The 12,211-nt window shown below is 37.8% G+C and overlaps 1 protein-coding gene across 3 annotated transcripts in view; it reads right to left on the reverse strand.

Annotated features, from left to right (window-relative positions):
* Positions 1-12,211, reverse strand: part of mgb (GTP-binding protein) — a 49,881-nt gene that overhangs the window by 4,177 nt on the left and 33,493 nt on the right. For all 3 annotated transcript variants that reach the window (XM_030989243.1, XM_030989242.1, XM_030989241.1), the window contains exons 24-31: positions 11,305-11,473; positions 10,195-10,376; positions 8,636-8,807; positions 6,840-7,033; positions 4,883-5,078; positions 3,435-3,616; positions 2,690-2,882; positions 2,128-2,324 (exon numbers count right to left, since the gene is read on the reverse strand). In XM_030989243.1, the coding sequence (XP_030845103.1) occupies positions 2,128-2,324; positions 2,690-2,882; positions 3,435-3,616; positions 4,883-5,078; positions 6,840-7,033; positions 8,636-8,807; positions 10,195-10,376; positions 11,305-11,473 (1,485 nt within the window). The remainder of the gene's footprint in view (positions 1-2,127; positions 2,325-2,689; positions 2,883-3,434; positions 3,617-4,882; positions 5,079-6,839; positions 7,034-8,635; positions 8,808-10,194; positions 10,377-11,304; positions 11,474-12,211) is intronic.

A 12,211-nucleotide genomic window follows, 5' to 3' on the forward strand; every position in this document is an offset into this window, starting at 1 on the left:
GAATGTATATTACGCAGAATTGAATGTATATTACACAGAATTTAATGTATATTACGCAGAATTGAATATATATTACGCAGAATTGAATGCATATAAATCCCATAGGCCATTTTTGTGCATAATGAATACTTCTTTGTGTTCAAAGCGCCTGGAAATGAATTATTCGAATGTATGAATTCCTGTGAATAATTTCAATTGTAAAGAAATTTAGGCTTGCACCCAGTAAATAAAGATACCATGCTCAAATTTGTAATTAAAAACAAGTCACCTGTTTATGTATAATTGTATCTAAATAGTCAGGATGAGAATTGCATACATTACAAACATCATGGCTTGGCCTACCTAACAAAATGTTATAAATGCAATTTGAATTCTAGTTCCATTAAACCGTTATTAATGAATGAGCTACAATACTTGGAATCAGTCCAAGCAAAAAAAGTTTGTTCACAGAGCTTTTTGCATAATGGTTACAAGCATTCAGACGAATACAGATAAATATCATATAGGTATCCATGAAATAATTGTACATCACAATGCTTGTATTTTGATCAGTTAACCACCTGTACCCACTGTAGATTGTAACGAATAACCAAATATTGATATTGATATTGACCTACGTTTGGACTAGGAAAAACTTGCCTCTCTTTTTCAAATTCTAGATAGGTTCCGGAATCGTAATGGTGTGGTTTTGAATAAAATGAACTTGAACTTAAACTTGATTAAAGAACTGACAGTGATGAGTTTTTAATGAAAGATGCTGCTTTTCATGACTTTGATATGCATAGGAGTCTGCTTTCATAGGGAATTCCACACTGTTCAAACAGGTGTTGTCAATCACCAGGATTAGCCTTCAGTTTGCATCAATTCCTCCCATATGGTAAAGTGTTCATCTTACATTACCCTCACCAGAAGACTGATAGTCTGGGGATTATTTCTTGATGGGACCACGGGTTTGCTGTGTGCAATACTTGTAAACCCATTAATGTTATTTTCACCTAGTCTGGTGGCCTTCTGCACATGGTAACTGACGACCATCTCCCTTTAAAATCGAGTGTCATTAATTTCTGTTTGATGTCATGCTTTTGAATTTATTGACCCCTTGAGTTCAGTGAAATTTCTGCTTCATGAGGTGTGTCTTCATCAGATAGAAGTTGCAAAATAACCCGCTATTTTAACTAACCTGATCGTAAATTAGCCAGCTAACTTGCATCTTTATCAGCCCGCAATTGCAATTAGCTGGCTATTTGGTTGAGAAAATATCCTGGGATTTGTATTGTTGCCAAAATAGACCGCTATTTAGGAAATAAAGGGCTAAATTGCGCCCGTCCGAGCTAGTTTGTGAAGAGCGTATCGGTCTGGTAAAGACGCAAAAAATAGCCGATTATTTTGCAACTTCGGTCTGATGAAAACAGGTCTTTAGTGTATCCCTAAGAATCCTACCCCCTGAGAATAGACCGATTTACCAATATATAAACAAAATTTATAAATTGCATACTTTTGAAACAAAAGTTGTTCTTGACATAGCAACAAGTAATGTGTGCAGACTAGATTCCAAGTATTGTAGTTCATAACAGGTTTTAATAACTCGTCACTAGGTCCCCAGAAAAGAAAGAAACATCCATAGATTTGCATATAATAGGAAACGGGTCTATTGCGACTGAGATAAATGATGCTTTAAATAATTGCCAGCTGCGTTTATTCCACTTGTATTTCATTCCCTAGCTCTCCCTATTAAAAATAGCATCCTAGAGAACTACTGTGTACCATCCTGATGATTGTCCCCTAGCTGACCCCCTCCCCCTGCCCTGTCCATTGACCATCTCCAACTTTGCCATGAATATTCAAAGAACAGGGGTGATAGTGAGCATCCCCCCCCCCTCCCCTTAGGAAAAAAAAGGATTCTGGGGGGGGGGGGGGGAAATGGCATTTAAAAACATTTAAAAGTAAGAAAATTTGGAGGAAAAAAAAAATAGGGAAAAATAGGGGTAAAATCAGGATTTAAAAAAAAATCCAAAAATCGGGGGAAAAAAAATAAATAAATAAAAAAAAAATAATCAGGAAATGATTTAAATTGGGTAATTATCAGGCCTGAAAGAAAGATTTGCATATCCATAACCTATTACCTACCTTTACATAGTCGTAACTGCATGTGCTTGAGGCCTCCAGGTTGAAGACGATGAAGTTGATTTGGCATCGAGATCCGTAACCGGTCGTGAAGCGGACGAAGCAGTCAACATTGAGTGGATAGAGGCTAGGATAGTCCGGAGACTGCACGGTTCCTGAAGTTCCGCTGATTTCGGTGATGCCGTAGTGCGTCTCACAACCTGGATGTGGTAATAATACTTGCATGGTTAATCCATTCAGGACAAACAAATTGAGGGTTCAGTGACACAAAGACGTACCGGTAACTCCATATTTTGCCAAAATGAGTATTTGATATCAAAATATTCAGAAAAAAGTGGGCTTTCCAGGAAACGCAAAGACTTAACTTCACCCAACACCCCATTGAAGTCAATGGCTAGTAAAACATAGACTTAACTAGACAGGTGGTCACTAAAGCAGGTTTGACTGTATATACATAATTAAACACAAGTGCATATGGTAAAATACATTGAAGTAGACTGTGCGAATGACGAACAGAATTTTTTTTTCTCATTAATTTCCGAAACATTTTAAATGATCTACTTACCTGTGACTGGGGCAACGACGGCGGCGGCTACGTTCGGCGCTGATTCGTACGCTGCATAGAAACCGGACGAGGGTGTCCTATCGTCACTCTTGAACGTCACTGAAACCACGTTACTTTCCGAGGTCCACGAGAAAGGGTGCTGCTTGCGCCCGCAGAACCTCTCGTCCAGACCAGGAACCTGAACATCTTGTACCTAAATTGAATAACGAAGAAAAACAATCACCGTGAGACCTGCCTATGAAGACCACCCAAGGGAAGAAAAAAAAATGTGGTCTTTGTAGACAGGTGGTCTTTATGTACAGGTTCTTTTAGTACATGTTCCAATGAGAAACCATTCAAGGAAACAAAAAATGTGGTCTTTGTAGACAGGTGGCCTTTAAGTACAGGTTCTTTCAGTACATGTTCCAATGAGAAACCATTCAAGGGACACAAAAATGTGGTCTTTGTAGACAGGTGGCCTTTATGTACAGGTTCCTTCAGTACATGTTCCAATGAGAAACCATTCCAGGGACACAAAAATATGTGGTCTTTGTAGACAGGTGATCACTAAAGTAGGTTTGACTGTACCACTTGTCATCATTATCATCGTCCTCATCATCCTCCTCCTGATCATCATAAACATCCTCCTCCTCCTCCTGCTCATCACTATAATCATTATTGCGATCATCCTCCTCATTGTCATCACCATTATTATCATTATCATTTTTATATTATTATCATTGATCATTATCATCCTCATCCTTACCAGAACATAATCATACGGGCAGCTTGTATAGCCTTCTGTATTGAAGTCATTGAAGTTGATTCTGACATGGTAACCCACGGCAACAGTGATGAGGGTGACGCACAAGGAGTTGTCAGGATAGTTACCGGGGTAACCAGGGCTAGAGAAGGTTCCTGACGGAGCAGTAAGCTGCTCATTGCAACCTGGGAGAAAATCAAACAAGAGAAGGTCATCACGGATATCTCCAATTCCGTTTAACCGCCACTCAAAACCCGACCGGCAGCAAGCCAGGTCCGTGTTAAAAAACCCACGCGGGAAGGCCTTTCATTTAACTGCGAGATGCAGTTGAAGGCGCTGATTTGTGCTTGTGAACTTGTCACAAATAGTAACAATGTAGTTTTTAGAAGAACGTAAGATCATTAATGTAAATTAAAAACAGAAGAGGACCTAAGATAGAACCTTGTGGCACGCCGTGTGTAATAGAAGAAAAATTGGAGGAATTATTATTAAAAACTATATATTGAGATCTATTACATTACTTTCAAACCAAAGATGACAGACAAATTGGAGTGTTGTTCTAGTTCCGAGTGGTGAGTCAACACACCGATTACTGAGCTGAACGGGAAAACTGATCTTAGTCTTTGTGAAACACGCCCCAGGGCCCGTATTCAATTCAATATTTAAGTACAAAATTTAAGCGTTTTTCTTAGTATTTGGCTTAGATAGAATATTAAGCCAATTTTGGTATTCAATTCAAACTTTTGGCCTGAGTATTTTACCCTAAACTTAAGACGGCTCCCTACCAGACTTGAGCCAATTATTTGGAGGCCTTGATTGGCAGGCATATGGTTTTCTTACACAGTATCATAACCTGCGCACAATTATATTAGCATGCATTTATTGCGCATTACTTTTGATTGACCGTGTGATGTCACAATGCTTATCAGTAAGTATCTTACTTAGATTTTGTCTCGGGTAAGTAAAAGTATAAAATGCGATTTGAATACGAGATAAATAAACTTCTTAGCTTTGCCATTTACTTAGTAAATTTCTTACTTATTCTAAGTATTGAATTGATTACGGGCCCTAGGGGGTGTTTCATAAAGCTGTTTGTAAAGTTACGCATGACTTTACGAACGACTTGTATATGAAAAGCCAAATGGGATGCTCAATCTTTATTGATTTTTATTTATTAAGTTGAACTGTGCAGATGTAGATTAACATTCTTATTATAACAAACATTTTTAATGCAAAGTATATTTTTTGCCATAATTTAATTGAGGTTATTGGAAATATCAGAAAAAACTTTGGGCATTCTATCTGGCACTTCATATATATATACAAGTCGTTCGTAAAGTCATGCATAAATTTACAAACTATTTATGAAACACCCCCCTGGTCTACAGCACTATGAACAAATTCTTCTGGCCATGTTGTAATAAAATGAGCTAATAAAATAAGTAGCTTACTAGTAGTTTGGACGGTTTGTGGGGTTTGTCCGAGCGAGATCTGTTGGAAATCAACCAGGAAACCCTTGTAGAACGTGATGAAATCACTGACAAAGATGAGACTGACTTCATTAAACTGGATCTGACGTTCAAAAGTGTTCTTGGAGCCGCAGAGCTTCTCGGCTGTCACGACGTTGACCGTCGTCGGGTCAATAATCTGTTGTTGCAAAAGGATTGAAAAGGGTTGTTATATCTCAGTAATTTAAAACGATGGTAAGATACTCTTTAAGAGATGGTAAAGTACTCTTTAAGAGATGTTAAAGTACTCTTTAAGAGATGGTAAAGTACTCTTGAAAAGATGGTAAAGTACTTTTGAAAAGATGGTAAAGTACTCTTTAAGAGATGGTAAAGTACTCTTTAAGAGATGGTAAAGTACTCTTTAAGAGATGGTAAAGTACTCCTTAAGAGATGGTAAAGTACTCCTTAAGAGATGGTAAAGTACTCCTTAAGAGATGGTAAAGTACTCTTGAAAAGATGGTAAAGTACTCTTGAAAAGATGGTAAAGTACTCTTGAAAAGATGGTAAAGTACTCTTTAAGAGATGGTAAAGTACTCTTTAAGAGATGGTAAAGTACTCCTTAAGAGATGGTAAAGTACTCTTTAAGAAATGGTAGAGTACTCTTTAAGAGATGGTAAAGTACTCTTGAAAAGATGGTAAAGTACTCTTGAAAAGATGGTAAAGTACTCTTTAAGAGATGGTAAAGTACTCTTTAACAGATGGTAAAGTACTCTTTAAGAGATGGTAAATGACTCAAGAATGAAAGGTGGACTGGTTGAATTAGGGCCTTTGTTTAAGCCTCACTGCACTACTTTACTTGCACCCTCTATATATAGCAAACAATGCATTAGTGGTACCCGTTGGTCCCCCATGGTCCCCCTTTTTTTGTGTTAATTGAGAGCTGATTTGATGAGATAACCACCCGTCAGTGACCACACAGGGAGGACCAATCCCCCCGCTTTAATATGTCGATTATCAAGAAACGTAAATCGAGACGAATCAATTTTTCACGTACTTAAAAAATTACAACATTGGGTTACGGTATGAATAATGTAGTTGTTAACTGTAGGTGTGTCCATGGTTCTTATTCATTTAAAGCCCCACCGCACCAGTTTGGCATGGAGGAATTAGACCTCCCTGCAAGGTCACTGGCAAGTGGTTATTTCATCAAATCAGCTCTCAATTTACATAAGAAAAAGGGCATCATGGGGGACCAATGGTCACCGATTAGCCATTGTTTGCTATATAGAGGGCGCAAGTAGCTATAAGTGGTGCAGTGGGGCTTTAAAAGCAAAACAAAATGAACTATAGTTTTAATTCTTATTTTGCATGGAGCCAGCTAATAATAATAATAGTGTAAACTTATATAGCCCGCACACACCATCCAGGGATGCTTGTGGCGCTAGCTCAGCAACAGTTCTCTTTAAGGTAATACAAAGTTTCGGTGTGGGGTCATGAATTTGGTTCAAATGAACATATTGGAAGCATATGTGATCTTACAATATTCCATGATCGTTGTCTAAAGTTATGAAATTGTAAATAATAAACTGTTGTATGTAACGTTGTATAGCTCCCTCTCAAGGTCAAAATATTAATTAAGCTATAAAACAATGTTTCTCGACTAGAATTGACCGATTAACTATTCTCGTTTGGAAATTATATATCACAACTACATATTCTGAGAATTTCATGGTTGCAGCTACTATTGTACGGCCGTAGGCGCTATTTGAAATTTTTCTCGAAAACAGAAGTGTTTTAGGGGCTAAATTTTCTAGTGCTTATAATACATCTACAGGGGCATCCAAATATATCCAAATTGTAAAGAATCATTATCTACCCAATTTTCAAAATTTCCCAAAACTTTGTATTACCTTAATAAAAGTAAAGTAAATTTTGATTTAATAATGATGGTAAGGACTACCTGTAGATAATCAAAGGCACAGTCCGTGCTTCCCGGGGCGGGGGGCTCCAGGTTGAACTCTTGGAAGGTGAGCTTGATTCCATAATCCGGATACACCTTGATGTTGTACTCGCACCTGAGCTGGTTGGGGTAGTCTCGAGGGAACCTCGGCGAGTGGATGGTACCGGACGTTGCCGTGATGGTGTGCACGCAGGCTGTACGGATAGACACGGGAGGAAAAACAAAATGACAGTTTTTAAGATAATAATAATAAAAACGTTATTTATAAGGGCTTGTCGCCGAAGTCTCTAAGCGCTATCACAAACAAAATAGACTGATAAACAATTACATATTACTAAAAGTGCAAATAAACCTAAAAATTACAATACATATGAAATACATATCAATGTGAACAGAGTTACCGGTAAGTTAATCATCAAAAGCAACTTTGAATAAATACGTTTTAAGACAATTTTACAGTTTCCAGCTTTCAGAGTTTGATACTTTTTCAGAGGAGAATCTAGGTTAACAAGGAGGCGTGATTCCTCAGAGGTGGTGAGCAGTACGTGGTCTTGAAACTAGGGGGGTGTTTCACAAAGATCCTAAGTCGAACTTAACTCTAAGTTGGACTTAAAAATTATGGAGAGCCATTTGAAGCCGCAAAAATTCAAGTATTTTTTACTTTTCATAAATTCCACATCAAGAACCTGAAATCCCCCATGATAATAGAAAATATGAATGATTTGAATCAACATTTTATGCCTTTTAAAATAACTTTTACAAAATATTTTCAAAGATGCTAATGGCTTTCCATAATTGTTAAGTCCAACTTCGAGTTAAGTTCAACTTAGGATCTTTGTGAAACACCCCCCAGGAGGTCCCGGGTTGGAAACCAAGTCGATGCGCTAGTGCCCTTTGTTAAAGGTGCTCAAATTCTGTAGAACTTTGCAGGAATTATGAACATGTCACGTATGTCATATCTGTTAAATTTAAACGTTAGCAGTGTCCCAATATTCAAATTAAGCAAGGAAACCTGTTTACTTTCTAGACTTCGCTGTCAGACACTATTGAGTGACTGACTGACATCTTTTTTTTTCTTTGGTAATAACATACATAAAATGAGCTGTAAAGGGTACATGAGCATTTTTCTACATCAATAACCCAATTCTTGTAATGGCCAAAATTAAACTGATTGAATCTTTGCCCAAACGTACGACCAGTCAGTACAAGGGTCCGAAAATCAGACCATTTCTTTAGTGATTGCAATCACTAATAAGTCGATTTGATAACTAACAGTCATTATTTTCCCACTTAAAGAAATTTTCAAGCCCTTTCGTTTTGAGGGAAGTTCTAAATTAGTATTACCTTTCAAATGCCATTGGAATTTAACCTTTTCATTTAGGTGCCTATCCTCATCATCAAGTCACTCGGAGACAACATAAAGCCGTTGGTCCCCTTGTTGCTAACTTACAAACATACACATGCTACAATAGCAGTGGGGTAAAACAAATAATAATATTCCAATTTTCTATAGCGCCTAATACATCTATGATGTCTCTAAGTGCTTTACAGATATATTATTACCCCGGTTATTATATTCAATCTCCACTTCCTGGTGAGCATTCCAGCCAGGCGTTACTCAACGCTCAAATTTTTTTTGACCAACAACGACGGTCACATCATACCAGGTACCCATTTAACACCTGGGTGGAGAGTAGCAAGTGCAGGCTGATATCTTGCCAAAGGATATTACGGCCGTGTCGGGATTCCAACCCTCGACCTTCAAGCAAAAACACCAACCAAAATCTAATTCTTACTAGGTTCATCTGATCTATCCTCTATGGTGTATCCTGCATCGTATCCAGGATCGCTGTTGGCATTGTCGCTGACGAACGTCAGGAAGACCAGGTTGGTGTCCGACTTCCATTGGAAGGCTGTAGCCTTGTGTCCACAGTACCTCTCCGCTCTCCCCGTTACTACATCACGCACCTGTAAAAAAAAAAGATTAAAAAAAAAAAAGAGGAAAATAAGCTTTAAAGATACTATGTCCCTTTTGCAGCCAACCTCAAATGCTGTAGAACTTTGCAGGAATTATGAATATGTCATGTATGTCCTATCCGTGAAAATTAAACGTTAGCAGTGTCCTAATATTCAAATTATGCAAGGAAACCTGTTTACTTGCTAGACTTCACTGTCAGACACTATTGTCAGTATTGAGTGACCGACTGGATTTTTCTTCTTCTTTGGTAATAACATGTATAGCTGTATAGGATTTGTCTACATTAATAACCCACCCACTCATAACCATGAATTCACACACATATATATTGTTCTCTGAGATATTACATCTTATCATAATTGTTGCCAATTTGAAGGACAATATGGAGTAAATTTAGCCCTAAAAAGTAGGCCTGTTTTGAAAGCCCTTTTTGGCAGTTGTCTACACGGTGATTTTTTTTGACGATTAATTGACTAGTCGGTAATATAGGTGCAGCGTTACAGCTACGGTGGGCGGCGCTGGATGGGCTTGCCCAGCACAGGGGATTTCCGCTCAACACTCCTGATTAAAAACACTGCTTCCGCCCAGCACTAATTTTGCATAAAACCGGCTTTAAACGTAACTATTTGTGAAGAAAAGAAGGTTCACATTTCCCTTTTAATCTTGTTTTATTTGCAATTGTAAAAGATTCCTGTTTTCAATTCGACAATAAATTATTATTTTAACAGATTTGCCGAGTGTTGCTTGTCTAAATATGTTATGATTCACGAAAACTTCCACAATGAATTTACCGTACGTACCGATGTATACCGGTACGTATTATACGTATACATGGGTAAATTCAATATGGCCGTCCAGGCTCGTTCAATTACTGTTCTTATAGATGTTTAGATCGTAATTTTCCAGAAAAAATAAATTATAGTACTATAATATATATTTATTTCATTATTTATATTGTAAAATTTGTCCGATATTATCACAACTAAAGTATTCATTTTTTGATTGATTGGGTTTGAGCCAATGTTTTGATCAGCGCCTAGTACGCACGTGTATTCGTGTTTATAGCTCGTGATCCCGATGTTGCAGGCTCGGTACTCAATCATGAAACTCATCAGCCAGCTAGTTGTTTGCTTCTAAGTTAAGGTTAGGTAGGAATTTGATTTAGTAGAATTATTGGACAGATTTCTATTTCACATCCATTTAGACTCTTTTTAGGCGATGTTCTTGGGTTCCCAATGAGTCATCGAGTATTCGGTTATCAAGTCCATTATTCGACTACTGGCTTTACCGGGCGGGTATAGGATTAAACATTTACTCAAAACGGGCCTGCTAAAAAGGCCATCCATGAAGGATTCCTGAGCTACTAATTACACATACCTCAAGGTAGTCTTTACTGCAGGTGATATCATCCTCCAAGTTCAAGAAACGAAAGTCGATAACGATGCGGTTCTTTGGGTCCACCTGTATCACGTCTCGGCAGTATGCCCCGTCCGGGTAGTAGTTAGGGTAGTTCGGAGACTGGAGGATGCCCTGGTCCGCGGTTTGCAGCGTACCGCAGTCTGAGAGGCAATGGATCGAAAAAGAAAATTGGGATTGTAGCTGACTAATTCTGAAAACTTGACCCATGGCAAGATATGGCACGTATGAATATGAATATGATTTATTTCCACATTTCCATAAAAAGAATAAAGCAATACACACGATATACATAGCAATTATTTAATTCATTGGTGACTTAATAAACAGACAAAATTCAAGAAGAACAAAAGCAGAAATACAAATATTAAAGCAACATTGTCTAGATGAACTCCAGTTCTGGTAAAAAAAAGAAAATGAATTCTCACAGAATCAAACGAAACTTACACTGAATGTTCAAGATTACAAATAAATGACATGTGCCAAATAATTTTGGAAGAAAATGTATACTGGCTGAGTAATGAGCATAGAAAAACAAGGAAATCAAGGTAGTACTAGCCCTGACACCATGTGTGTTGTCCCATATACAGCTTTCTGTGTACAGTGCTTGTTACTTTACCAAGACTCGGTCAAATTTATTATGATTTTGATGACTCCAGAACCTTGCAGTGCACACCAATACTTACATGCTACATGATCAACTGTTTCTGATCCTTTCCACACCTTTTCTTTCACAATGCAATCACATTACCAGTACTAAAGTTTATCTTTAACTACCATCTTCTTCGTCTTCTTCTTCTAGTAATCTTCAAAGGGCTATGCAGCCTATCATGAAGATGGACTGCAGATTGCAAGTGGTGTGAGGAAGATAAATGAGGCTTCATGCACATGCACAGAGTGTAACTAAAGTTCAAGTTCAAAAGTGAAGTATCAACATATAAAGAAACGAGTGTATTTCGTGACAGTTGTCCAAGTATTAATCAGAGACAGCAACTAATAGATATATTGAATATTCAACTAAGTTGAAATTGCAAAACAAAATCGATTTTAGTTTACGGTCAAACCACAAACCTGATATAGCCGGTCGAGGCTCAAAAGCATAGAGAGCGGTGAATCCTCGTTTCTCAACGGTCTCATCAGTCAGGAACAGGACTAGGGCCTCGTTGCCCTGAGTCGCCACACCAAACGGTTGCTGATCCCCGCAGTACTTGGTCTCCGTGTTCACCAGTACGTCTTCAACCTGTCCACCAAACCAGCGGAATCAATTGTTTTTAAAACACATTAAACATCTGGTGAATTGTACTATTGACATCTTTAAAGGCGCATCTTAAAGGTAAAGACCAGTTTTGGAAACACCCCAATTTCAAAAAATTAAATGGAAGCTCTTATTACCAATCATGTGAAAGAGTATGTTTTGAATAATACATGATAAAAAAATTGCCGGGAAACCGCCTACTTATTGATATATATTTGGTAAATTAGTTTATCTATTGGTGTGTGAGAGATAAACGCATGTGTCGCGCACATGTGCGTAGTCCCATATACATCTTTCTGTGTACAGTGCTTATAACTTTACAAAGACTGGGCCAAATTTTTTATCGATTTGATGATTCCAGAAGCTTGCAGTACACAACCCTGACTTATATGCTAGATGATCAACCTTTTCTGATCGATTCCACAACGTTTCTTTCAAAATGCAATCGCATGACCAGAACTGGTCTTTATCTTTAAAACATTTCTTTTCAAAAATACTTTCCCATGTTAACGAGAGGAAGTATGTTGAGCTTATCTCACTCATCTTATGTTACGCTACCCACCTTTCCTTCTTACTCTTTCTTACAGCAATAAAGACATATTGTGATATGCGCTATATAATTATGGTATATCATTATTTTTATTATCAAGATTGTATGTAATGTTCATGTAGATGCTGCTTGTAAGTGTCGGCTTGCATGGTGATGTAGATATACAGTAGGCT

This window comes from Strongylocentrotus purpuratus, unplaced genomic scaffold (assembly GCF_000002235.5).
Source record: "Strongylocentrotus purpuratus isolate Spur 01 unplaced genomic scaffold, Spur_5.0 spur5_scaffold_18, whole genome shotgun sequence".
In the NCBI taxonomy this organism is placed as follows: domain Eukaryota; kingdom Metazoa; phylum Echinodermata; class Echinoidea; order Camarodonta; family Strongylocentrotidae; genus Strongylocentrotus; species Strongylocentrotus purpuratus.